The following is a 23,129-nucleotide window of genomic DNA, read 5'->3' as shown; positions in this document are numbered from 1 at the left end:
TAATATAGAATGTTTTGATATAAATTGAAATTATATTTCAGAGAACAATGATACATATATAATATACATATGTGTATGAATTTTATGAAATGATACTGTAATAAACATGAAAAATTTTTTCTTTACTTATTTACAATAATAATATATTTCTCTATCTAACTTAAAGGGATTAAAAAAAATTACATTAACCACACCTTATACAATTGTAAAATAACAATTTTTATACTATATTGCAATTAAAATTAACATGATTTTATCCTATATTTTAATTTTTTTATTTAAATATTAATAAATGTTTAAAAATTTTTTTATATAATTTAGAAATATTCTGAGTATTTCAAAATTCGATTTTTTGAAGAACACTTGAGAAAAATTAAACATTGTAGAAACCTTATTTCATAATTTACTTTTATGTAGTATTGTAAAAAAACATTACACGATTCTCTTACACATTATTTTTACATAGTTCAATTGTTTCATAAATCTTAAAAAGCAAATTTATATTATAAACACTAAATCTACTACACTTTTCATGTTTAAATTTCTGTATATATGCACATATCAAGAACAAATATATTGAATCATGTTCCATATCTGTATGTATATGTATACTCGTAGAGGAGTTAATAAATATTCTTTGTTAACATTTACTTTTTTAGTAAATATGTAAGATCTTTATTCTGTTTTTGTAATGTAATATCTGTTATTTCCACCTTATCTCTTACATTGTCAATTAAATCATTTTGTGACTCAATCTCTTCTGAAAGTCCGATTGCTAAACCTTTTAATCGTGCTAAAGATCCACTCATTTCATCTAAATTTTTTTCTAAAACTTTTGTTATATTATTTGTAGATGAATTTGTTTTTCGATCTTCATCGTCATCTACAAGACCTTGAAGTTTAAACGATGGATGATTATTAACCATATTAGTTTGCACTTGATCTAAGGAATTAGATAAAGTTGGCGATGATGTAGATCCAAAACTTGTAGATTCTGGTAGTTTAGTAGATGGTACAGGTGTATCAAGCGATTTTCCACTGAGGTAATTTTTTAAACTACCAAAAACACTCTTTATACCTTGAATGTGTTTTTGACTAAATCTCAATGTACTGTTAATATCATCCAACCTCTTTTCTGTCCTTTCTAATTGCTCTCTTTGTCTAATTAATTCCTGAAATTTTATCAATTTATTTTTACAATATGGTTTATAGTTTTATATTTAAAATTATTTATTTAATAAAAATATTTAAGTCAAGCAAATTTGTGAATTATATCTGTTAGTTAGTTTTTATTATATTGTGATCATTAAATTGTTATTTTAAAATTATGATAATTTAGATAAACAAACCTCTGCTGTAGCTGCACCAATCTGTTCAGAGTCTCTTAAAAGAGAAATAGATCGCTCTGATGAATGAATAGTACGCTCTTCTATTTCTCTTCTACGTTGCATTAACTGTTGACGTTTAACTTCAAGTTCATTGTCAAAATTATTAGCATAATTATACGATGAGCCAGATGCCCTTGGTGCACTTTTTAAAAATGTTTCGTCGTCTACATCATCTTCTAACTCAAAAAATGGATTCTTTGTATCACTCAAATAATGTTGTCCTGCCATTTTGTACAATAACGTATAGCAACTGATAAATAATCTTGAAATTCGTTCCTCGAAAAGCTTTGGTTAAATTACTTATCACATACAATACACTGACATACACACGGATTCATGAGATTCAGTTCTCCTACCTATTGTTACAAAACTAACCTACGTAAGATGAAAATCTACTCGAAAAATATACGTTCGATTCTATAGTTTTTGATAAATTTATATAAACTTAGCTAATATCACATAATCGAATACAATCGAACTTTTTTAAAAATTGTAAAAATTATATTTCACAGAAAGAATAATACAAAAATGTAAATAATTTTTTCTTAGAGTTTCTTATTACGAAACTTTAACTCATTAAATCTCCACGAGATAGCGCGAATAATAACATCATTGTACTTTCTACTATAATAGGAAGTGCTCACTACGCAAGTATTTTAGTCGAGCTGTCAATAATACTTGCGAAGAAGTAAATATAATAAATTATCAAAAGAAAAAAAAATTTAGTTTAACTCTATCATAAGTAATACATTTTTTTTTATTAAAACAGTATGGATTTATCAAAACTTACAAATGAAAGAAAATTATATCTTTGCCGATGGTATTTTCGTGGTAAGTACTAACAATCAAAGAAAAAAAAAAAAAAAAACAAAAAAAAAACAAAACAAATTCGTGATATCATGTTTTTGATCATAAAATATACAATTTTTATTTTTTCTATATAGCTGGATTTGCATTGCTTCCATTTCTTTGGGCTGTTAATGCAATTTGGTTTATACGAGAGGCTTTTATCGTACCACCTTATGAGGAACAAAAACAGATTAAAAGATGTATGTATTGTATTGTTTCTATTAAAAGAGAATTGTTAATAAACGGATAATATTATAGATGTAATATTTTCTGGCATTGGAGCTATCTTATGGATGATTGCCCTTGTTGCATGGATCGTAATATTTCAAACACAAAGAGCTGCCTGGGGAGAATTTGCAGATCATATTAGTTATATCATCCCTATTGGTATTCCTTGATAACTCATATAATATTTTAATAATTTATTATTGTATTTATCTAATAAAAAATTGCTACTTATTATAATTATAACTACTTTTTTACATACGTTAAAAATAACTACATCTTCATATATACATATAAAACTCAATTAATGTAAAAATATATCATTTATTTAACAATAATAATTAATATTTAAATTAAAATTGAGTAATTTTGTTAGTATATACATAGTTAATCCATTTGTATTTGTAAAAAAGTTCTTGTATCTTAATCTTAAGATACACTTCACTTATACAATCCTTCGTCGCTGTCCATACAATTGTATATCTTTATAAACTAATCTGGACAAAAACTGAAATAAATAAATAAATAAATAAATAAATAAATAAATTACATATATATATATATATATATATATACACACGTGTGTGTGTGTATGTGTAGAATAGTACTGTTTATAAATGTATATATATTTATTTATAAAATTTACTTACAACTAGAGCTAACGCGTTTGCAAACATGAGCATATAAAAAACATTATGCCATCCTGCCCATTGGGAAACAAATCCTGTTAATAATGGGCCAACTGCAGCACCAATACTGCCTGTTCCATCAATAATTGCAGTAACTGTTGCTAAAGCTTTAGAACTGTCTCCCAAACTAGGATGAGTTCCTAATTCAGCAGATACTGCAGTCGTTATTAAAGCATATGGTCCATTAACTAACAGTCCTGTTGTTAATAATAATAGTATACTAACACTTAAACTCATACTTTCTAAATAATCATAAATAAATAACTGAAAAATAAACATTAATTATCATTATAATAAATTAACATGATTTTATGAATATTTTTTCAGTATAAAAGATATTACTGTTGGAATTGCAAATCCAAGCATTACAGCACATGTTAAAGCACTCATACCACTGTAGTCTGATAAAACACCAGCAACTATTGCACCTGCAATACCTCCTACATCAAATAATATTGATAAATATGCACTTAATGTTGTATTATATGTACCTAAAAAATATAAATATAAATATTGATAATTTTTTAATATTTAAGGATACTCTAATATTTTAGTATTAATTTACTAACTTGAAACTGCAATATACAATGGCAACCAGTAAAGCAATGTGTAGCTTACAAGTTTTGCAAAAAATAATGAAGAAGAATATTCGAGTACACCGGGTATACTTATGGCTCCAAAAAACCCAATAGCATTCTCTTCAGCATGATGGTGCAAACGTCTATTTGTTGATAACATTGGACTAGTTTCGGATCTTAAGCTTGGTGAATCCTTTCAAAATAAAAATTTATATTATGTTCAACTAATAATTTAAATACATTAAGTATTATATAATAATTCATAGTTAATATATTTTAACTACAAGGTCACTGAAAATATGCATGCACTTACGTTAGTAACATTTTGTTCACGGTAGACACAGCGATAGATGACACGCTAGGTAAAGGAAACGGGTATTTTTTAGTGGGCATATTATATGTCAAATGCATAAATTATATGAATTAAAAACTATTGAAGTAGATATGTAGTTTGTCAGTATCATTACAAACACCATAAAATTACTTGTTATTCTGGAATACTACAAAATAGACTAATATATGAAGAAGAAACAGAAAATGAATTAATAGTAATTATATTTTTAAATTTGAAAAAACTGATGATAATTGTCATGCTTATACTTCATGTATCAACGTGCAATTTACTTGAGTTAGATGGGAAATCAAAACATATTTTTACTGTTGTTTTACTAAAAACATTACTAAATGCAATGTTATGTTATTATTGACTATAATTAAAATAGCAATAATATTATGCAATATGCATTATTTATCATTATATATAGAATATTACTGTATAGTATCATTTCACTATAATTAGAAACTTACATCTTCTCTAGGAGTATGAGATTCTTCGACATCTTCAATACTATCTTCATCTGAACTATCAGTTGCATCTATTTTTCTATATCCAAGTGAATTAGGAAGAGAACATCCTACATCAATAGGTGCAGGTGCTAAGAATAAAAAAATTATAAATCCTGCCAAACCCATTATAGCTCCTGGTATCATGAAACTTAAACCCCAGTCAGATTCAACAAATTTAGCTGCAACTAAAGTTCCCAATATATTTCCTAAAGATGTATGAGAATTCCATATTCCAAAAATTAAGCCTCGTTTTCTTCTTCCAAACCAATTTCCTACAACTGTTACTACACCTGGCCAACCTGAAGTTTGAAATACTCCACCAGCAGCCTAAAAAAAATTAAATTTTATTATAAAAAATGTACATTTTTTTTATTATAAAGTAAACTATTATTGAATATAATTGTTTAGAACATATTATATTAATACCAACCTGAACCAAAATAAAATACCATAGATTATGTATCTTATACGGTCTAGCAATTCCAAATAAATAACAAGAAATACCAGATGTTAGCATACCAAGGGAAATGAAATAACGCAGATTAACACGTTCAGCAATAAATCCACTATATGAAAAAATAAAATGTTAATTTTAATGCAATTTTTTGATACTACAATGATTAATAAGCTCACTTTAAAGCGTCACCTGAGAAACATGGCAGCTGCATATGCAAATAAGAATGCTGAATCTAACATACCAAGTAATGCTGGAGCATCTGATGTGTCTATTGAAATATAAATAATTTAATAAAGTCTAATAATACATAAAAATATGTTTTTATAATATGTACTTTGCTAAAATATACAACATAAATAAATATTAATTACCAAATGGAGCCCAATCACACCATGTATCTCGATTGGTATCATTAATAATAATATCATCTGGTGGTGATAAATTACTGCAATTAAGGCTTAATACATTTTTTACCACAGATATAGGCTTTCTTGTCATGTGATAACAAGTATATGATAAATACGTAAGTGCAAATATGCCTCCTTGATGCCATATAAGTCGATTAATACGACGATGAGGACAACATTTTGATGTTATATATTCAATCATTTGTAAACCCCATGGGGCATCTTTTAGAGATATCATATTTAAATGCATTTATTAAGTACTTTTTAATGCAATTGCAGTTTATTATAGTTGTATATGTTTAAATGCAAGTCTACTTTCTTATTAATATCAAAGTAAATAGATTAAAATATCAATTATATTTTGATAAGTATAAATACTTTTCATTAAACAGAAAGATATTTCTATGCTTTCTCTTGACAATTGTTATATTATATTAAAATACTAATATAGTACCTGTATATATATATATATAATTTTACATTTATATATAAATACTATTGTCGTAAACATGGAAACAGTATTTAAAACACTACACTATTTTAGAACATATATTATAAAACCTAACATAATTTAATTATTTTTAATTGTTCTCCATGAACAAGATAAAATTAAAATTAAAATAATGAAATTAATAAAAAGAATGTACGGACCAGAATGTACTGTATGAGTCATAACCTAAAAGAAAATAAACAAAGAAAATAATTATAATTATGAATATATAAGAATGACTAAGTTGTATTAATTTCTCACTTTGAACGAACTAAAGACTGTAATTATTAAACACACCTGACATAGTATGGTAATTTAAAATGGAATGTTTATTGTCCTGAGTAACAAAGCATCACAACTGGTCAAATATGAAACGTACACTAAGCCTTGAATGGAACCTTGGCTTATTACCACATTCAGGAAACAAAGTTCAATTTCCAAGTTCAATAAAATTTTTGCAATTGCGCGAAATTTGAATTAAAAGTGAACAAAAAATTTGACACAAAGTTTCATCGATATTTTATATGTTAGATGAAAGTATAAGTAATTAAATTCAACAAAAATAAAAATAGTAGTATTTCAAAAAGAAAAAAAGTCATTTATCATAACCATAAACATTTTTACAATAACCATCGGTTGGATTTAACTTTTTATAACATATTTTTTTGCAAAATTAAGATGCCAATATGCTAATTGAAGAATGTGCATCTATTCTGCAATGGCATCCAAAAATAATATTAACTTCGACTTCACCAGTATCATGGCAAGGGTATCTAATAATCGTATGTCCTTTGAATACTATAGAAAAACAGAAAATTAAAGTGAAACTAACTTTACCAAATTATCCAGCATTACACAATGCAGTGCTTAATTTTGGTAAAAGTTTTGCTTTTTTACGGAAGAGAACATTTATTAAAAGTGTAAACGATTTGATTAAAAGGGCGTCTTCAGTATCATCTTTTTTGAGATTATTACAATCACTTATTGTAAGTTTCTTTTTATATTAACATTGAATTTTTTTTTTTTTTTTTTTTTTTTTTTTTTTAATAGAATCAATTAAATAAAGTTATATTTTAATGTAGAGTGAATCTATCTGTAAATTAAACAAAGAATATAATGTACCAATCGATTTATCACCGACTGTCATACTTCAAGATTTAAAAGATATCTTTGAATCTCAATCCGTAAGTTTTGAAATATGAAAACATTAGTATTGAATACAATTTTATATTATATATGCAATTTAATCATATTATTCTTCCAAGGATATTAAACTATCATCTAATAGTTCATTAAATATAATTAAACTATCATTGAGGAACATTCATATCGTATTAAAAAAAACTAATGATAGTATTAATCCATGGAATGTTATATCCAATGATTTACCCGAAATACCTGCATTAGGATCTTTTAACCAGAATATATCTTCCCTAATTACCGTAATAAATAAATTTAAGCAACAAGTAGAAATACTTGATGATTTATGGCAAGTTCTATCAGATATCGATAGGTAAATCTGAATATATAATTAGATATTTAGAGAATTATTTTGATATTACATACATGTATTATTTTAACGTTTTATAAAATGTTTACAGAAGTTGCTGCATATTAGATCCAATTCCTCCAAAGCCTTATCATTTATATAGGCGTGTGTACTTATCAGAATCATTGTCGATGCTGATTACAATAAACCCCCTAAATCCTACCTCGCTTCCAGAATTCAAATTTTTAGGTAGTGATGTAGATGTACAAAGACAAAAAGATATTATTTCTGAGAACATGCATGTATGTATTATGAATAAAAATTATATGATATTATGAATAATTATGTTTATTACTGTTGTAATTTTACAGATATGGAATTCAGAAAATGGCATATTAGAAAATTTATTCATTTTGTTAAATATATCTAAGTTTCCTCAAAAACAAGAACAATATGATAGCATTAATGATAAAAATTGTATGTTTATGGATGAAGAATGTTGTATTTGTTTCTCCTTGGAATCAGATAAGGAACAATTTCCAAATAAAATTTGCGATAATATTAAATGCAGAAGACACTTTCATACAAAATGTTTGTTACAGGTATATAAAATTTCTTTAAAAAGTATTACAAAAATGATTATTTGTACTAATTTATTAAATTTATATAATTATTTCAGTGGTTACAAGCAGTAGCTGGAAACCAAGTTGCATTTGGTCACATACATGGTACCTGTCCTCATTGTGAAGAAAATATATCCTGTCCTATTAATTGATTTAATAATTGATTAAAGTCAGTCGAAATAATAAAAACAAATCTTATTATTTGAATATGTGTATATGAGAATAATTATTTTCTCTTGACCATTGTTCAACAGATTGATTGAATTCATTTGTACCACATATTAAAATTAAAGTTCTTTCTGGTTTACCAGATTGTAGATAATTATAAACTGACTGTTTATTTAGACGCCCATTTTCAATATTAATACCATGAATATTTTGGTCACTATCTATAAAAAGATTCTTCATAGAATTTCAATATTATCTCACAATATTATGCATATTGTTAATATACCTGAAATCAGATTTTCTGATATATGTAATGTACATACAAAATTCCAATAATCTGATAAATATTGTAATTCTTTTTTCAAAGGCACACATAAGATCGATCGAAATCCAGCGATAAAACTTATTCTAGTTTCTTCTATCTCATTTTCTACAATTATCTTAGCTAAAGAATAAACTGCTGTAATTCCAGAGCCTATACAGAACATAATGATTTCCTGAAAACTAACCAAAGTAAAAAATATAATACATTGTAACTTTTATAACAATTTTATAACACACCTATTATACTTATATCTAAAATCCCCATATGGTCCTCTGATTTCAAATTCGTCATTTTTTTTTGCATTATTTAGAAGCTGACTAAATTTACCTGTTGGGTATACTTTTACGAGAAGTAATAAATTTTTATTTGACCAAGAAATAGGTGTATAAGCTTTTGACATAGAATTAGAACGTAATATAATATGTTGTCCAGGAACAAGATGTAAAGACTTATCATTGTCAATATTACTTTCTATATAAAAAATATAATTATAAATTTTTAGTAAAATCTTAATTTTTATAAAATAAGTTTACATTAAATTACCTTTATATTCTAACCGTATAAAAATATAATCTTGAGAAGCTTTATAAGTATCACTAACTATAAAAGGATTAAAAGAGGTTGGAGATATTAAATTTCTCATTGGTTCTATAATTACATTATTTTTTCTTCTTTCTTCCCATTGTTTTAATAACTTTTGATGAATATCTAAAATACAAGGATTACAACCACTGCCACAACAACTTTCCTCAGGAGGAGTTTCAGGTCGTTTGTCATAAACATCTTCGTCTTTGTAAGAAATCATTTTTAATGAAATACTTTTACTTTAATTTAGCTAATACTATGAAATAATTTAGTAATCATATTTTATCTTTCAATAAAGTATTATTTTTATAAGATAAATACAAAGCATTATTGCACAAAAATTAAAAGCGTGATTTCTATTATGACTAATCATACAAATCACATGTAAGTATAAATGAGTAAACACATTGTATTATCATTAAGTTTAAAATGAATATTATTCGTTTAACATTTGACATTAGTCGACATTTTTTACTGAATCTATGTATATTTGAGCTATAACCTATGTATATATATATGTATGTATATATACATATATATATATATATATATATATATATATATGTCCTTTAAAGTGTCATTCAAATTGTGTATTAGGTTCAGTATACATATATGTTTGAAAAGAACATCATTTTAAATTCAATCTCCGAACACATTGTAATAAGATTAATTAATTATATATTGTTGAATTACGATGGAAATAAACTTATTGCGTGTATTAATGTATAATATGTTTTTATTTCTGTTATCAATCGTTGCGCATGCGGAAGAAGAAATTTCCACCAAATTTAAAATTCAACCAATCAGATCCGATCCGTTAAAAACAGCATTATTTAGAATACAATCAAATGCAGATTATCGTATGTACTATAAGACAATCTTTAATTATAATACTTTATTTAAATGTTTATTTCCATACTAATTAACCACTAATTTTAATTTATATTTGTATATATTACAGTGAGAGAATCGTTTGCGAGAAATAGAAAAGATTATTTAGAAATTATTAAAGCTATAAAAAAAGAAAATAAATCTGATCGTAAATTATTAATAATCATAGAATTAATGCTAGAGATAGTGCGTTCTATTCAAGAAAGTTCAATAATAATAGATAATGCCAGATCTAATATTAAAAAAGAAGCTTTTCCAAAGAGTGATGGTATTATAAGTGGTAAGTCATATTTACAAAAAAATGAACAATATTATGCGAAGAATAAATATTATAAAATCAACAGCTCAGATTATATATTACTGGTATCATTTTTGTTAATCTTATAGCCTTGTTTACGATATTGGAGAAAGTATGTTTTTTTGGAGATCTTGTTTTTCATTTCCCAGATATGGTTACTAAAATTTTAAGACTTGAAACAAAATGGAGTGAAATACTATTGTTGTCTGTGCAATATACTGATTCAGTTCAACATTTGATGGATGAATCTAGTTATTCTGTAATTTCATTAGCTAAAAAGGAACTTAATAAAATAAAAGAAAAATCTGAAAAAAAAAAATATTTGTTTAATAAAAAGCAGTCAAAGAGACTCTCAAAATTCATGAAATTGGAATTATAAAAATTCTTGCGATAGCTTCAGTAAAATATATTTAAAAATATTTTTTAATTTAAGTAAATTTTAAAAAGATTTATATTTCGATTCACTTCATATTAACATTGATGAAAGTCTTTTTTAACTTTACAAATTACAGATATTTTACATAAATTCATATAATTGTATTAATCCTTGAAATGTATATAATTTATTTAATATATTTGTATATAGGTATGAAGTAACTGTGTATATATGTAATAAATATAATTCGATGATTTTTTATATTATTTTACACTTTATATTAACAACACAACCAAATTCTAGATGTGATACAATTTTATTACAATTTGAATAATACTCCTTTTATATAATATTTATACACATCTCATCCAAGATTTGATGAAATAATTCAACAATAATTTTTCTTTTTCAGTAAATTATTATTTCATAAATAATATAAACAAACATAATATTATTAAATAAAACTTAAAAGCATGATCTTCATTATGACTATTCGTGAAAATCACATGTGAATATAAATGAGTATAAAACATTATATTATCATTAGACTGTAAATGAATATTATCCGTCAGAACAGTTGACGTTAGTTGACATTTTTTATTAAACCTATATTTGACCTATATTCTATGTTATTTATATATGTCCTTAGAAGTATTTAAATTATATCAAACGTATTTAGTATGTATATATATATATATATACGTTTGCATTTACGAAAGAATATCATTCTAAATGTAAGTTACGAACTCATTGTAATAAGATTAATTAATTATACATTGTTGGGTTATCATGGAAATAAAATTACTGCGTGTATTAATCTATATTAAGTTTTTATGTCTGGTATCAATCGTTGCGCATGCGGAAGAGGAAAATTCCACCGGATTTAAAATTCAACCGATCACAACCGATCCGTTAAAAGCAGCATTATTTAGAATACAATCAAATGCAGATTATCGTATGTATAATAAAACAATTTTTAATTATAATAATTTATTTAAATATTTATTTCCATGATAATTAAGCACAAATTTTAATTTATAATTGTATATATTACAGTGAGAAAATTGTTTGTGAGAAATAGAGAAGATTATTTAGAAATTATTAGAGCTATACAAATAGAAAATAAATCTGATCGTAAATTATTAATAATCATGGAATTAATTGAAGAGATAGTGCATTCTATAGAAGATTATTCAATAGAAATAGATAATGCCAGATCTAATATTAAGAATGAAACTTTTTCAATGAGTGATGATATTATAAATGGTAAGTCATATTTACGAGAAAATGAACAATATTATGCGAATGATAAATATTATAAAATCAACAGCTCAGATTACTGGTATCATTTTTGTTAATCTTATAGCTTTGTTTTCGATATTGGAGAACGTATCTTTTTTTGGAGATCTTGCTTTTCATTTCCCAGATATAGTCGCTAAAATTTTAACATTTGAAAAAAAATGGATTGAAATACTATTGTTGTCTGGGCAATATACTGATTTAATTGAAGATATTGTGGATGAATCTAGTTATCCTGTAATTTCATTAGCTACAAAGGAACTTAATAAAATAAAAGAAAAATCTGGAAAAAAATATTATTTGTATAATAAAAAGAAGTCAAAAAAGAGTTTCTCAAAATTGATGAAAATGGAATTATAAACATTCTAGTGACAGTTTCAATAAAATATATTTAGAAATATTTTTTAATTTAAATAAATTTTAAAAAGATTTATATTTCGATTCAATTCATATTAACATTGATAAAAATCTTTTCTAACTTTACATATTACAGATATTATACATAGATTCATATAATTGTATTAATCCTTGAAGTGTATATAATTTATTTAATATATTTGTATATAGGTATGAAGTAGCTGTATATGCATGTAATAAATATAAATTGATGATATTTTATATTATTTTACACTTTATATTAACAACACAACCAAATTCTAGATGTGATACAATTTTATTACTATATGAATAATACTCCTTTTATATAATATTTATACACATCTCATCCTACACTTGATGAAATAATTTAACAATAATTTTTTATCTTTCAGTAAATTATTATTTCATAAATAATATAAACAAACATAATATTATTAAATAAAATTTAAAAGCATAATCTTTATTATGACTATTCGTGAAAATCACATGTGAGTATAAATGAGTATAAAACATTATATTATCATTAGACTGTAAATGAATATTATCCGTCAGAACAGTTGACGTTAGTTGACATTTTTTATTAAACCTATATTTGACCTATATTCTATGTTATTTATATATGTCCTTAGAAGTATCATTTAAATTATATCAAACGTATTTAGTGTATATATATATATATACGTTTGCATTTACGAAGGAATATCATTCTAAATGTGAGTTACGAACACATTGTAATAAGATTAATTAATTATACATTGTTGGGTTACCATGGAAATAAAATTACTGCGTGTATTAATCTATATTAAGTTTTTATTTCTGGTATCAATCGTCGCGCATGCGGAAGAGGAAAATTCCACTAAATTTAAAATTCCACCGGTCACAACCGATCCGTTAAGAACAGCATTATTTAAAATACAATCAAATGCAGATTATCGTATGTATAGTAAAACATTCTTGAATTATAATATTTTATTGAAATGTTTATTTCCATGATAATTAAGCACAAATTTTAATTTTTTTTGTATATATTACAGTGAGAAGAATGTTTGCAAGATATAGAGAAAGTTATTCAGAAATTATTAAAGCTATACAAACAGAAGATATATCTGATCGTAAATTATTAATAATCATGGAATTAATTCAAGAGATAGTGTATTCTATTCAAGAATGTTCAATAGAAATACATAATGCCAGATCTAATATTAAAAATGGAGCTACTTCAATGAGTAATGATATTATAAATGGTAAGTCATATTTACAAAAAAATGAACAATATTATGCGAAGAATAAATATTATAAAATCAACAGCTCAGATTATATATTACTGGTATCATTTTTATTAATCTTATAGCCTGGTATACGATATTGGAGAATATATCTTTTTTTGGTGATCTTGTTTTTCATTACCCAGATATAGTCGCTAAAATTTTAAAATTTGAAAAAAAATGGATTAAAATATTATTGTTGTCTGCACAATATACTGATGTAATTGAAGATTTGGTGGATGAATCTAGTTATGCAATAATTTCATTAGCTAAAAAGGAACTTAATAAAATAAATAAAAAATGGGGAAAAAAGTATTATTTGTCTAATAAAAAGCAGTCAAAGAAGAGTTTCTCAAAATTCATGAAATTGGAATTATAAACATTCTTGCGATAGCTTCAGTAAAATATATTTAAAAATATTTTTAATGTAAATATATTTTAAAAAGATTTATATTTCGATTCACTTCAAATTAACATTGACAAAAATCTTTTCTAACATTAAAAATTACAGATATTATACATAAATTCATATAATTGTATTAATCCTTGAAATGTATATAATTTATGTAATATATTTGTATATAGGTATGAAATAGCTGTGTATGTAATAAATATAATTCGTTGATATTTTATATTATTTTACACTCTATATTAACAATACAACCAAATTCTAAATGTGATACAATTTTATTACAATTTGAATAATACTCCTTTTATATAATATTTATACACATCTCATCCAAGATTTGATAAAATAATTCAACGATAATTTTTCTTTTTCAGTAAATTATTATTTCATAAATAATATAAACAAACATAATATTAATATATAATCACATGTGAGTATAAATGAGTATAAAACATTATATTATCATTAGACTGTGAATGAATATTATATCCGATATGAATATTATTATCCGTCAGAACAGTTGACGTTAGTTGACATTTTTTATTAAACCTATATTTGACCTATATTCTATGTTATTTATATATGTCCTTAGAAGTATTTAAATTCTATCAAACGTATTTAGTATGTATATATATACGTTTGCATTTACGAAAGAATATCATTCTAAATGTAAGTTACGAACACATTGTAATAAGATTAATAAATTATATTTGTTTTTTAAGTCATCATGCAAAAAAAATTACTTTTTGTATTAATGCATATTAAGTTTTTATTTCTGTTATCAATCGTCGCACATGCGGAAGAGGATATTTTCACCAAATTTAAAATTCAACCAATCAGAACCGAACCGTTAAAAGCAGCACTATTTAAAATACAATCAAATGCAGATTATAGTATGCACTATAAGACAACCTTTAATTATAATAATTTATTTAAATGTTTATTTCCATGATAATTAAGCACAAATTTTAATTTATAATTGTATGTATTACAGTGAGAAAATCATTTGCGACGCATAGAGAAGATTATATAGAAGTTATTAAAGCTATACAAACAGAAAATAAATTTGATCGTAAATTATTAATAATCAAAGAATTAATGGAAGAGATAGTACATTATATTCAAGCAAGTTCAACAGTAATAGATACTGCCAGATCTAATATTAACAATGAACCTTTTTCAATGACTGATGATATTACAAATGGTAAGTCATATTTACAAAAAAATGAACAATATTATGCGAATGATAAATATTATAAAATCAACAGCACAGATTATATATTACTGGTATCATTTTTGTTAATCTTATAGCCTTGTTTTTGTTATTGGAGAACATATCTTTTTTTGGAGATCTTGTTTCTCATTTCCCAGATATAGTTGCTAAAATTTTAAAACTTGAAAAAAAATGGATTGAAATACTATTGTTGTCTGTGCAATATACTGATTTAATTGAAGATTTGGTGGATAAATCTAGTTATGCTGTAATTTCATTAGCTAAAAAGGAACTTAATAAAATAAAAGAAAAATCTGGAAAAAATAATAATTTGTCTAATAAAAAGAAGTCAAAGAAGAGTTTCTCAAAATTCATGAAATTGGAATTATAAACATTCTTGTGATAGCATCAGCAAAATATATTTAAAAATATTTTCTAATGTAAATAAATTTTAAAAAGATTTATATTTCGATTCAATTCATATTAACTTTGAAAAAAGTCTTTTCTAACTTTACAAATTACAGATATTTTACATAAATTCATATAATTATATTAATCCTTGAAATGTATATAATTTATTTAATATATTTGTATATAGGTATGAAGTAGCTGTGTATATATGTAATAAATATAACTTGGTGATATTTTATATTATTTTACACTCTATATTAACAACACAACCAAATTCTAAATGTGATACAATTTTATTACAATTTGAATAATACTCCTTTTATATAATATTTATACACATCTCATCCAAGATTTGATGAGATAATTCAACGATAATTTTTCTTTTTCAGTAAATTATTATTTCATAAATAATATAAACAAACATAATATTATTAAATAAAATTTAAAAGCATGATTTTTATTATGACTATTCGTGAAAATCACATGTGAGTATAAATGAGTATAAAACATTATATTATCATTAGACTGTGAATGAATATTATATCCGATATGAATATTATTATCCGTCAGAACAGTTGACGTTAGTTGACATTTTTTATTAAACCTATATTTGACCTATATTCTATGTTATTTATATATGTCCTTAGAAGTATTTAAATTATATCAAACGTATTTAATATGTATATATATACGTTTACATTTACGAAAGAATATCATTCTAAATGTAAGTTACGAACACATTGTAATAAGATTAATAAATTATATTTGTTTTTAAGTCATCATGCAAAAAAAATTACTTTTTGTATTAATGCATATTAAGTTTTTATTTCTGTTATCAATTGTCGCATATGCGGAAAAGGAAAATTCCACCAAATTTAAAATTCAACCAATCACAACCGATCCATTAAAAACAGCAATATTTAAAATACAATCAAATGCAGATTATCGTATGCACTATAAGACAATCTTTAATTATAATACTTTATTTATATGTTTATTTCCTTGATAATTAAATACAAATTTTAATTTATATATATATACATTACAGTGAGAAAATTTTTTGTGAGATATAGAGAAGAATATATAGAATTTATTAAAGCTATACGAACAGAAAATAAATCTGATCTTAAATTAATAATCATAGAATTAATTGAAGAGATAGTGCGTTCTATTCAAGAAAGTTCAACATTAATAAATAATACCAAAGCTAATATTAACAATGGAACTTTTTCAAAGAGTGCTGGTATTATAACTGGTAAGTCATATTTATAAAAAAATGAACAATATTATGTGAATGATAAATATTATAAAATCAACTGCTCAAATTATATATTTCTGGTATCATTTTTGTTAATCTTATAGCCTTGTTTTCGATATTGGAGAATGTATCTCTTTTTGGAGATCTTATTTTTCATTTCCCAGATATGGTTGCTAAAATTGTAAGACTTGAAAAAAAATGGATTGATATACTATTGTTGTCTGCGCAATATGTTGATTCATATGAAGATATTGTGGATGAATCTAGTTATGCTGTAATTTCTTCAGCTATTAAGGAACTTAATAAAATAAAAGAAAAATCTGGAAAAAATAATAATTTGTCTAATAAAAAGAAATCAAAGAGGAGTCTTTCAAAATTCATGAAATTGGAATTATAAACATTTCTTGCGATAGCTTCAGTAAAATATATTTAAAAATATTTTTAATGTAAATATATTTTAAAAAGATTTATATTTCGATTCACTTCATATTAACATTGACAAAAATCTTTTCTAATTTTACAAATTACAGATATTTTACATAAATTCATATAATTGTATTAATCCTTGAAATGTATATAATTTATTTAATATATTTGTATATAGGTATGAAGTAACTGTGTATATATGTAATAAATATAATTCGATGATTTTTTATATTATTTTACACTTTATATTAACAACACAACCAAATTCTAGATGTGATACAATTTTATTACAATATGAATAATACTCCTTTTATATAATATTTATACACATCTCATCCAACACTTGATGAAATAATTCAACAATAATTTTTTATCTTTTAGTAAATTATTATTTCATAAATAATATAAACAAACATAATATTATTAAATAAAATTTAAAAGCATAATCTTTATTATGACTATTCGTGAAAATCACATGTGAGTATAAATGAGTATAAAACATTATATTATCATTAGACCGTAAATGAATATTATCCGTCAGAACAGTTGACGTTAGTTGACATTTTTTATTAAACCTATATTTGACCTATATTCTATGTTATTTATATATGTCCTTAGAAGTATCATTTAAATTATATCAAACGTATTTAGTGTATATATATATATATATATATACGGTTGCATTTACGAAGGAATATCATTCTAAATGTAAGTTACGAACACATTGTAATAAGATTAATAAATTATATTTGTTTTTTAAGTCATCATGCAAAAAAAATTACTTTTTGTATTAATGTATATTAAGTTTTTATTAATAATTTCAACGGTCGCGAAAAAAAGCGAACATACGAAAGAGCAAACTTCAAAGTTTAAACTGCCAACCAAATACAATCTGTTAAAAAGTGCAACTTTCCAATTAGAACCAAATGGAGAATTATGTACGCATTATAAGACAATTTTTAATATTATAATACTTTGTTTAAATGTTTATTTTACATGATAATTTATATATATATATATTATAGTTAAAAAGTCGCTTTTAAGAAATGCACAAGGATATCAAGAGGCTATCAAAATATTAGAAGATATTGATACATATGAACGTAGATACATAATGATCAAACAAATTATTAAGGATGCAATTCATATTATTGAAGATAAAACATCAATGCTAGAGAATATAATGTCTAATATTAACAAGGGAATCGTTTCAAATAATGATGGTATAATAGAGTGTAAGTCATATTTGAAAAAAATAAACCTAACATTATGCGAAGGATAAATATAAAATCAATGATTTATATTATATGTTATTGATATCATTTTTGTTGATCTTATAGGCTTGTTTTTTATATTGGAGCAAACATCTTTTTTTGGAAATGTTGTTCTTAATTTTCCGGATATTACTCGTAAAATATTAAAAAATCAAAATAAATGGAAAGAAACAATGAATTGGTCTTTACATTTTGCTAATAAAATGCAACATTTGTTGGATGAATCCATTATTACTATAATTTCTTCAGCTATTGAAGAGCTTAATAACACAAGACGAAAATCTGAATCCATAAATTATGAAAAAAGTAATCATTTGTCTAACAAAAAGAAGTTCAAGAAAGGAATGTCAAAACAAAAAAAAGGTCCAAAATTAATAAGATACGATTTATAAACATTTTTGTGGTAAATAATAAAAAGTAGGGAATATTTTTTAAGTTAAATAAATCGTTTAAAAAGATTTATATTTCGATTCACTTCATATTACTATTGACAAAAATCTTTTCTACCTTTATGTGTATAGAATTCAAATATAGATTCATATATCTGTGTTAATCCTTGAAATATATATAATTCATTTAATGTATTTTTATATAGATACGGAATGTGTGTGTATGTTAAATACAATTTGAAGATATTTTATATTATTTTACATTTTATATTAACAACACATCAGATTCACATTTTATATTAACACAATTAGATTCTAACAGTGTAATACAATTTTATTACAATTTGAACAATACTACTTTTATACAATATTTATACGCATTTCATCCAAGATCTAAAAATTAATCTAAAAATTTGAAATCTTTCTAATGTTGAATAGGAAGTTCTAAATATAAAATAGTATTATTATTTATCAGTCTAATCATATACATCTATCTAAGATTGTGACTAGAATTATAATTAAATTTTTTAGTACAATTTAAATATATGCAACACTTTGAACAAAAGAAGTGTTATGAATGAATCATATTAAGATTTTCTATAATATATTGATTAATATTTTTAATGACGAAATAGATAAAAATCCTAATTCTTCTATCATAAATAAAATATTTTATAAGCATACTTTATATATACATATAGAATAATAGATATATAATCTTTAGTATTTAATATTTATGATTTAGAGAACTACAAACTCTCTGCATGTATCTCTTTGGCACATGAATTCACTTTTACTTAATTTTAAACATTTATAACTACAAAAAAATATAAATTTATTATTAGGGCAATATTTACTTTGAATTAGTATTTTTTAATATATGCTCAACAGAGTAAATATTGTATTTTTTCTAATTTTATGTAATTTCTTAATATTATAATATTGCTGAATAGAAAAAAATTAATACATGACAATGATTCATCAACTATTTTCTTGGGTAGAGACCTATAAATTTTAATAACTTAAATACTTATGTATACTATATATGCCACATATTATTTTTAATTCTGTTATTTATATTATTCTTCTTTTTTTTAATTAAAAACAAATTTGTACTTTTTTCTTTAGTTTAATGAATATAGCAAACTAATATTTTTATGGAAGTACAGAAGTTAAAGAACATATTTTTTTCAATCTTAATATTCTTAGTCTCATTTATAATTTAATTTACGCAATTATAAAATGATGATTTTTGATAGATTAATTATTATTAATAGTTCAAAAATATTTTTATTCTATAAGTGACTCATTTCTGAAATGAGCAATAGTATATAATTGTATAAAAACATTGATTTTTCATATTCATGGGCATATTTACAAAATTTTTGTTTATCTTTAAAACACTTTTAATATTCGTGCTAAGTTGGAAGGCATGCAATAAATGAATTAATAAGTAAATAAATATATATGTGTATATAACAAATGTACAAAACTTCTCTATATAGTTCATCATTTTTGTGAATTACATTAATAATTTTACTTGATTTTGCCATAATAATTTTTATACATTATTATGATGCTATTTTTAACTTTTTAGCATTTTCATGTATTTTTTTTATCCATTTGGAAATATATACATTTTCTAAGTACTTATTTCTTTAAAATCTAACATGTACAACGGAAGGAACATTTCTAAAAATATGATAGTTGTACATCTAAATCTTAGATATACCAATATCACAGTGACAGAAAAGCATAAATTAGTTTGTTACTTACTCTGATTAAACATTGTTATTAACTGTGTTTTGCAGAAAAAGAATATGCTTTCCAGCGCCAATACCATGCCATTTCAATTTGATTAAATCCAGTTGTAAATAAAGATAATCCAATAAAAAAGATAGCATGCACCAATGCCCACAGTTGAAATATTGGAGAAATAATTAATAAGAGTATTGTCGTACCTGTAAATATAGATTATATTAGGAAGTAAATAAACAATATATTTACATTTATAATTAAAATAGAGAATTTATATGAAATGATATAAAATTAATATTAAGATGGAGAATATATAAAAAAAATTAATTTTTATTGTAAATTTAATAAAATGAAGGATATTTTAGTAAATAATTTATCGATTTACCAGTTAATATACTCCAGAAGCTGAATGCAGCTTGTAATGGTAACATCTTTGCTGTTGGCCATATTTCAGTAGGAAAACTTTTCTTTTCATAAAAATTTTTTAATATTTCTTCTTTGTCAGACCATCTATCTTCTAACCATTTCCTTAACATTAATTCATGTGTAGGTATATCTGAAGATGGTATTCGTTTGATATAAAAATGTACTTCATGTGGTAATTTACCCCTAATTAAATCAATTTCAGATTGTGGGACATAATCAGGATAAGCTATTGTTAAGTCATATACTGCATCAAGATAATTTGCTTTCTGGAGGTGTTGTACTAGATAACTAAATCCTGTAGTTTTTGGATGTAATGTATATGTATATTGAGGTAGTTGATGTTGTAAAGCATATTTATCAGACTTCTCTTTACTAGTTTTTGTTAAATCTGTACCCTCTGGGAATATAAGTAATTGTGTACGTCTTCTTAATGCTACCACATAGTCCAGAGTACGTAATAGTCGACCTTTGTCTTCTTCCCAACGACGTGTTATATAGAGGAAGCCATTCATTTGCATTATCCATCCTGTCAAATATATTATTTTATATAACAATATAGTTTATATTATAACATTTACAATGATTTATTTTTATTTACCTGGTCCTGGGATATGTCTTATTGGATCTTTCAAAATAAATTTCAATCTATGACAAGCTATATCAGGCATACATGCTTGATACATCGCAGCCCATAAAAAGTTCCAGTCTACTCGTGTTCTGTGATTCATTACAAGTATAGCTGATTCGTTAGGAGAAATATGATCTCCTGATACAAAGATTTTTACACCAAATATCTTTAACAGTGCCTACAATAAATTTATCTAATATTCACCATGTAAAAAAAGATTAATATTAAGAAATCAATACAATAAACTCACTGTGGGATAAAGTTCCCAACAAGAAAATAGCAAATCTCCACATTTTCGAAATTTTGGAGGACTGAATAGCAAAAGTGGTAAAAGTGGACAAGCGATAAATAAGAAACCAGCTACAATACTACCATACCAAAGAGCACAGTATAACATACCACGCAATAGTCCACGCATTACAGCCTGTAAATATAATTAAATGATGCACGACCTAAGACTTTATTTTATTAAACAATATAAAAAACAAAATATTTTTCATTATTTTAATATTAATTTTAATAAATATTTCTTATAATAATATTATTATATTATTTATATTTTATTTAAAAAAAAAAAAACAATTGTTATACTTACTTTGACATATAAATTTTCCAATTGAACTATTCTTCATAGGCATTGGATGTCAACTGCTTTCTTGTGAAATATCGTTTTTCTTAGGCTTCTCTACAACCTTATTACAAGGGCTTCACTGTACCACCCTCTCTTCTTTACCCAGTATGAACTGAGTTCTGGGATGCTGCTGGACCATTATTGATCTACTAAATACAGGGCTACAATCCCCAAAGAATAACTTATAAAGTGCTATTCTCTAACATAAGTAATTAAAAAATTACTGGATATAAATTAATATTAAACTAATAAAAAGCACAGTGAGTATATGATTTAATTTTGTATTTTGTATTATATGAGATGAATACAAATATGTAAAATGTATTTGTGTAGTACATCTATCTTTAAATATATTAAAAAAATTCCCTATAAATCGATTTAATTTTCAATGTAGAATAGAAAATTGATAAAAATATATTTGTATATTTATGTACTATAGATCTATCCAAATTATATATTAATAAAAAGTTATTAAAAAAGGAGAAAATAAAAGACAAAATCATTTCATCCAAGAGAAAATTATTACTTCGTATAAATCAAATATATTATATACATTATTGATCTTTATCTAATAAATATGAAAAATATATTCAAAAACTACAAAAACTAAAGTATTATAATATATACCCCACAATTAAACATAACAGGTAAATTTACACATTTTGATACTAGAAAATATT

The 23,129-nt window shown here is 23.8% G+C and overlaps 11 protein-coding genes across 17 annotated transcripts; 7 read left to right on the top strand and 4 right to left on the bottom strand.

Moving 5' to 3' along the window:
* Window positions 1-276: 276 nt before the first annotated feature.
* Snap29 (Synaptosomal-associated protein 29kDa) lies at window positions 277-1,980 on the bottom strand. The gene is made up of 2 exons (XM_035863113.2): window positions 1,350-1,980; window positions 277-1,172 (listed from the first exon to the last, which is right to left on the bottom strand). The coding sequence occupies exons 1-2, from the start codon at window positions 1,614-1,616 to the stop codon at window positions 648-650; spliced, it is 792 nt and encodes a 263-aa protein (XP_035719006.1). The 5' UTR covers window positions 1,617-1,980; the 3' UTR covers window positions 277-647.
* A 15-nt stretch (window positions 1,981-1,995) lies between these two features.
* Window positions 1,996-2,635, top strand: pen-2 (presenilin enhancer, gamma-secretase subunit). The gene is made up of 4 exons (XM_035863118.2): window positions 1,996-2,076; window positions 2,158-2,219; window positions 2,333-2,437; window positions 2,496-2,635. Exons 2-4 carry the CDS (start codon window positions 2,159-2,161, stop codon window positions 2,633-2,635), a joined length of 306 nt encoding a protein of 101 aa, XP_035719011.1. The 5' UTR covers window positions 1,996-2,076; window position 2,158.
* Window positions 2,636-2,766: 131 nt separating this feature from the next.
* On the bottom strand, window positions 2,767-6,362 carry MFS16 (major facilitator superfamily transporter 16). 2 transcript variants are annotated; one of them, XM_035863097.2, is made up of 10 exons: window positions 6,227-6,362; window positions 5,404-6,115; window positions 5,222-5,300; window positions 5,006-5,141; window positions 4,537-4,902; window positions 4,043-4,087; window positions 3,721-3,922; window positions 3,494-3,642; window positions 3,113-3,415; window positions 2,767-2,970 (listed from the first exon to the last, which is right to left on the bottom strand). In XM_035863097.2, exons 2-10 carry the CDS (start codon window positions 5,687-5,689, stop codon window positions 2,908-2,910), a joined length of 1,629 nt encoding a protein of 542 aa, XP_035718990.2. In that variant the 5' UTR covers window positions 5,690-6,115; window positions 6,227-6,362; the 3' UTR covers window positions 2,767-2,907. The 2 variants fall into 2 exon arrangements, with proteins under 2 accessions (XP_035718990.2, XP_035718991.2); XM_035863098.2 differs by lacking the exon at window positions 4,043-4,087 and having other exon boundaries at window positions 6,227-6,360.
* A 253-nt stretch (window positions 6,363-6,615) lies between these two features.
* Window positions 6,616-8,234, top strand: Fancl (E3 ubiquitin-protein ligase Fancl). 2 transcript variants are annotated; one of them, XM_085658216.1, is made up of 6 exons: window positions 6,616-6,915; window positions 7,012-7,113; window positions 7,195-7,442; window positions 7,534-7,720; window positions 7,790-8,020; window positions 8,098-8,234. In XM_085658216.1, exons 1-6 carry the CDS (start codon window positions 6,616-6,618, stop codon window positions 8,191-8,193), a joined length of 1,164 nt encoding a protein of 387 aa, XP_085514342.1. In that variant the 3' UTR covers window positions 8,194-8,234. The 2 variants fall into 2 exon arrangements, with proteins under 2 accessions (XP_085514342.1, XP_035718992.2); XM_035863099.2 differs by having other exon boundaries at window positions 7,531-7,720.
* LOC118440284 (NADH-cytochrome b5 reductase-like) lies at window positions 8,058-9,609 on the bottom strand. Of its 2 annotated transcripts, none has more exons than XM_035863105.2 (4): window positions 9,078-9,609; window positions 8,771-9,005; window positions 8,496-8,713; window positions 8,058-8,430 (listed from the first exon to the last, which is right to left on the bottom strand). In XM_035863105.2, exons 1-4 carry the CDS (start codon window positions 9,337-9,339, stop codon window positions 8,240-8,242), a joined length of 906 nt encoding a protein of 301 aa, XP_035718998.1. In that variant the 5' UTR covers window positions 9,340-9,609; the 3' UTR covers window positions 8,058-8,239. The 2 variants fall into 2 exon arrangements, with proteins under 2 accessions (XP_035718998.1, XP_035719000.1); XM_035863107.2 differs by having other exon boundaries at window positions 8,253-8,426.
* Window positions 9,610-9,704: 95 nt separating this feature from the next.
* On the top strand, window positions 9,705-10,807 carry LOC146872883 (uncharacterized). The gene is made up of 3 exons (XM_085658218.1): window positions 9,705-9,979; window positions 10,081-10,290; window positions 10,398-10,807. Exons 1-3 carry the CDS (start codon window positions 9,814-9,816, stop codon window positions 10,685-10,687), a joined length of 666 nt encoding a protein of 221 aa, XP_085514344.1. The 5' UTR covers window positions 9,705-9,813; the 3' UTR covers window positions 10,688-10,807.
* A 518-nt stretch (window positions 10,808-11,325) lies between these two features.
* Window positions 11,326-12,477, top strand: LOC146872882 (uncharacterized). Its single transcript, XM_085658044.1, has 3 exons — window positions 11,326-11,639; window positions 11,741-11,950; window positions 12,051-12,477. Exons 1-3 carry the CDS (start codon window positions 11,474-11,476, stop codon window positions 12,341-12,343), a joined length of 669 nt encoding a protein of 222 aa, XP_085514170.1. The 5' UTR covers window positions 11,326-11,473; the 3' UTR covers window positions 12,344-12,477.
* A 170-nt stretch (window positions 12,478-12,647) lies between these two features.
* LOC118440285 (uncharacterized) lies at window positions 12,648-15,709 on the top strand. The gene is made up of 4 exons (XM_085658043.1): window positions 12,648-13,295; window positions 13,396-13,605; window positions 15,030-15,239; window positions 15,347-15,709. The coding sequence occupies exons 1-4, from the start codon at window positions 13,130-13,132 to the stop codon at window positions 15,637-15,639; spliced, it is 879 nt and encodes a 292-aa protein (XP_085514169.1). The 5' UTR covers window positions 12,648-13,129; the 3' UTR covers window positions 15,640-15,709.
* Window positions 15,710-16,024: 315 nt separating this feature from the next.
* LOC146872881 (uncharacterized) lies at window positions 16,025-17,354 on the top strand. Its single transcript, XM_085658045.1, has 3 exons — window positions 16,025-16,606; window positions 16,708-16,914; window positions 17,022-17,354. The coding sequence occupies exons 1-3, from the start codon at window positions 16,441-16,443 to the stop codon at window positions 17,312-17,314; spliced, it is 666 nt and encodes a 221-aa protein (XP_085514171.1). The 5' UTR covers window positions 16,025-16,440; the 3' UTR covers window positions 17,315-17,354.
* A 649-nt stretch (window positions 17,355-18,003) lies between these two features.
* On the top strand, window positions 18,004-21,057 carry LOC118440288 (coiled-coil domain-containing protein 134-like). 2 transcript variants are annotated; one of them, XM_035863114.2, is made up of 4 exons: window positions 18,004-18,281; window positions 18,369-18,578; window positions 18,684-18,980; window positions 20,818-21,057. In XM_035863114.2, exons 1-4 carry the CDS (start codon window positions 18,110-18,112, stop codon window positions 20,862-20,864), a joined length of 726 nt encoding a protein of 241 aa, XP_035719007.2. In that variant the 5' UTR covers window positions 18,004-18,109; the 3' UTR covers window positions 20,865-21,057. The 2 variants fall into 2 exon arrangements, with proteins under 2 accessions (XP_035719007.2, XP_035719008.2); XM_035863115.2 differs by lacking the exon at window positions 20,818-21,057 and having other exon boundaries at window positions 18,005-18,281; window positions 18,684-19,075.
* Window positions 19,783-22,598, bottom strand: LOC118440283 (lysocardiolipin acyltransferase 1). Of its 3 annotated transcripts, none has more exons than XM_035863102.2 (6): window positions 22,414-22,543; window positions 22,069-22,242; window positions 21,789-21,996; window positions 21,150-21,716; window positions 20,783-20,967; window positions 19,783-19,823 (listed from the first exon to the last, which is right to left on the bottom strand). In XM_035863102.2, exons 2-5 carry the CDS (start codon window positions 22,234-22,236, stop codon window positions 20,801-20,803), a joined length of 1,110 nt encoding a protein of 369 aa, XP_035718995.2. In that variant the 5' UTR covers window positions 22,237-22,242; window positions 22,414-22,543; the 3' UTR covers window positions 19,783-19,823; window positions 20,783-20,800. The 3 variants fall into 3 exon arrangements, with proteins under 3 accessions (XP_035718995.2, XP_035718996.2, XP_035718993.2); XM_035863103.2 differs by lacking the exon at window positions 19,783-19,823 and having other exon boundaries at window positions 20,486-20,967; window positions 22,069-22,129; window positions 22,218-22,242; window positions 22,414-22,598; XM_035863100.2 differs by lacking the exon at window positions 19,783-19,823 and having other exon boundaries at window positions 20,487-20,967.
* Window positions 22,599-23,129: the final 531 nt, after the last annotated feature.

Source organism: Vespa mandarinia, chromosome 7, assembly GCF_050613455.1.
Source record: "Vespa mandarinia isolate Hongniang chromosome 7, ASM5061345v1, whole genome shotgun sequence".
Lineage (NCBI taxonomy): Eukaryota > Metazoa > Arthropoda > Insecta > Hymenoptera > Vespidae > Vespa > Vespa mandarinia.
This window is presented reverse-complemented; position numbering and strand designations above follow the sequence as displayed.

Excerpts from the sequence above, each read along its gene's own strand:
- MFS16 (XM_035863097.2), bottom strand. The coding sequence starts at position 5,689 with ATGCATTTAAATATGATATCTCTAAAAGATGCCCCATGGGGTTTACAA. Across the intron at positions 3,923-4,042 it reads GTGAACAAAATGTTACTAAC|GATTCACCAAGCTTAAGATC; the intron begins GTAAGTGCATGC and ends TTATTTTGAAAG. Across the intron at positions 3,416-3,493 it reads TTGGATTTGCAATTCCAACA|TTATTTATTTATGATTATTT; the intron begins GTAATATCTTTT and ends TTTATTTTTCAG.
- LOC146872881 (XM_085658045.1), top strand. The coding sequence starts at position 16,441 with ATGCAAAAAAAATTACTTTTTGTATTAATGCATATTAAGTTTTTATTT. Across the intron at positions 16,607-16,707 it reads ACAATCAAATGCAGATTATC|TGAGAAAATTTTTTGTGAGA; the intron begins GTATGCACTATA and ends TATACATTACAG. Across the intron at positions 16,915-17,021 it reads GAGTGCTGGTATTATAACTG|CCTTGTTTTCGATATTGGAG; the intron begins GTAAGTCATATT and ends TTAATCTTATAG.
- pen-2 (XM_035863118.2), top strand. The coding sequence starts at position 2,159 with ATGGATTTATCAAAACTTACAAATGAAAGAAAATTATATCTTTGCCGA. Across the intron at positions 2,220-2,332 it reads TTGCCGATGGTATTTTCGTG|CTGGATTTGCATTGCTTCCA; the intron begins GTAAGTACTAAC and ends TTTTCTATATAG. Across the intron at positions 2,438-2,495 it reads ACAAAAACAGATTAAAAGAT|ATGTAATATTTTCTGGCATT; the intron begins GTATGTATTGTA and ends ATAATATTATAG.
- Fancl (XM_035863099.2), top strand. The coding sequence starts at position 6,616 with ATGCTAATTGAAGAATGTGCATCTATTCTGCAATGGCATCCAAAAATA. Across the intron at positions 6,916-7,011 it reads GATTATTACAATCACTTATT|AGTGAATCTATCTGTAAATT; the intron begins GTAAGTTTCTTT and ends ATTTTAATGTAG. Across the intron at positions 7,443-7,530 it reads GTTCTATCAGATATCGATAG|AAGTTGCTGCATATTAGATC; the intron begins GTAAATCTGAAT and ends AAATGTTTACAG.
- Snap29 (XM_035863113.2), bottom strand. The coding sequence starts at position 1,616 with ATGGCAGGACAACATTATTTGAGTGATACAAAGAATCCATTTTTTGAG. Across the intron at positions 1,173-1,349 it reads TTGGTGCAGCTACAGCAGAG|GAATTAATTAGACAAAGAGA; the intron begins GTTTGTTTATCT and ends ATAAAATTTCAG.
- LOC118440284 (XM_035863105.2), bottom strand. The coding sequence starts at position 9,339 with ATGATTTCTTACAAAGACGAAGATGTTTATGACAAACGACCTGAAACT. Across the intron at positions 9,006-9,077 it reads TATACGGTTAGAATATAAAG|AAAGTAATATTGACAATGAT; the intron begins GTAATTTAATGT and ends TTTTTTATATAG. Across the intron at positions 8,431-8,495 it reads ATCAGAAAATCTGATTTCAG|ATAGTGACCAAAATATTCAT; the intron begins GTATATTAACAA and ends ATCTTTTTATAG.
- LOC146872883 (XM_085658218.1), top strand. The coding sequence starts at position 9,814 with ATGGAAATAAACTTATTGCGTGTATTAATGTATAATATGTTTTTATTT. Across the intron at positions 9,980-10,080 it reads ACAATCAAATGCAGATTATC|TGAGAGAATCGTTTGCGAGA; the intron begins GTATGTACTATA and ends TATATATTACAG. Across the intron at positions 10,291-10,397 it reads GAGTGATGGTATTATAAGTG|CCTTGTTTACGATATTGGAG; the intron begins GTAAGTCATATT and ends TTAATCTTATAG.
- LOC146872882 (XM_085658044.1), top strand. The coding sequence starts at position 11,474 with ATGGAAATAAAATTACTGCGTGTATTAATCTATATTAAGTTTTTATGT. Across the intron at positions 11,640-11,740 it reads ACAATCAAATGCAGATTATC|TGAGAAAATTGTTTGTGAGA; the intron begins GTATGTATAATA and ends TATATATTACAG. Across the intron at positions 11,951-12,050 it reads GAGTGATGATATTATAAATG|CTTTGTTTTCGATATTGGAG; the intron begins GTAAGTCATATT and ends TTAATCTTATAG.
- LOC118440283 (XM_035863102.2), bottom strand. The coding sequence starts at position 22,236 with ATGCGTGGACTATTGCGTGGTATGTTATACTGTGCTCTTTGGTATGGT. Across the intron at positions 21,717-21,788 it reads AAGACATATCCCAGGACCAG|GATGGATAATGCAAATGAAT; the intron begins GTAAATAAAAAT and ends TATATTTGACAG. Across the intron at positions 20,968-21,149 it reads CTTCTGGAGTATATTAACTG|GTACGACAATACTCTTATTA; the intron begins GTAAATCGATAA and ends CTATATTTACAG.
- LOC118440285 (XM_085658043.1), top strand. The coding sequence starts at position 13,130 with ATGGAAATAAAATTACTGCGTGTATTAATCTATATTAAGTTTTTATTT. Across the intron at positions 13,296-13,395 it reads ACAATCAAATGCAGATTATC|TGAGAAGAATGTTTGCAAGA; the intron begins GTATGTATAGTA and ends TATATATTACAG. Across the intron at positions 15,240-15,346 it reads GACTGATGATATTACAAATG|CCTTGTTTTTGTTATTGGAG; the intron begins GTAAGTCATATT and ends TTAATCTTATAG.
- LOC118440288 (XM_035863114.2), top strand. The coding sequence starts at position 18,110 with ATGCAAAAAAAATTACTTTTTGTATTAATGTATATTAAGTTTTTATTA. Across the intron at positions 18,579-18,683 it reads TAATGATGGTATAATAGAGT|GCTTGTTTTTTATATTGGAG; the intron begins GTAAGTCATATT and ends TTGATCTTATAG. Across the intron at positions 18,981-20,817 it reads AATGTCAAAACAAAAAAAAG|AAAAAGAATATGCTTTCCAG; the intron begins GTCCAAAATTAA and ends TGTGTTTTGCAG.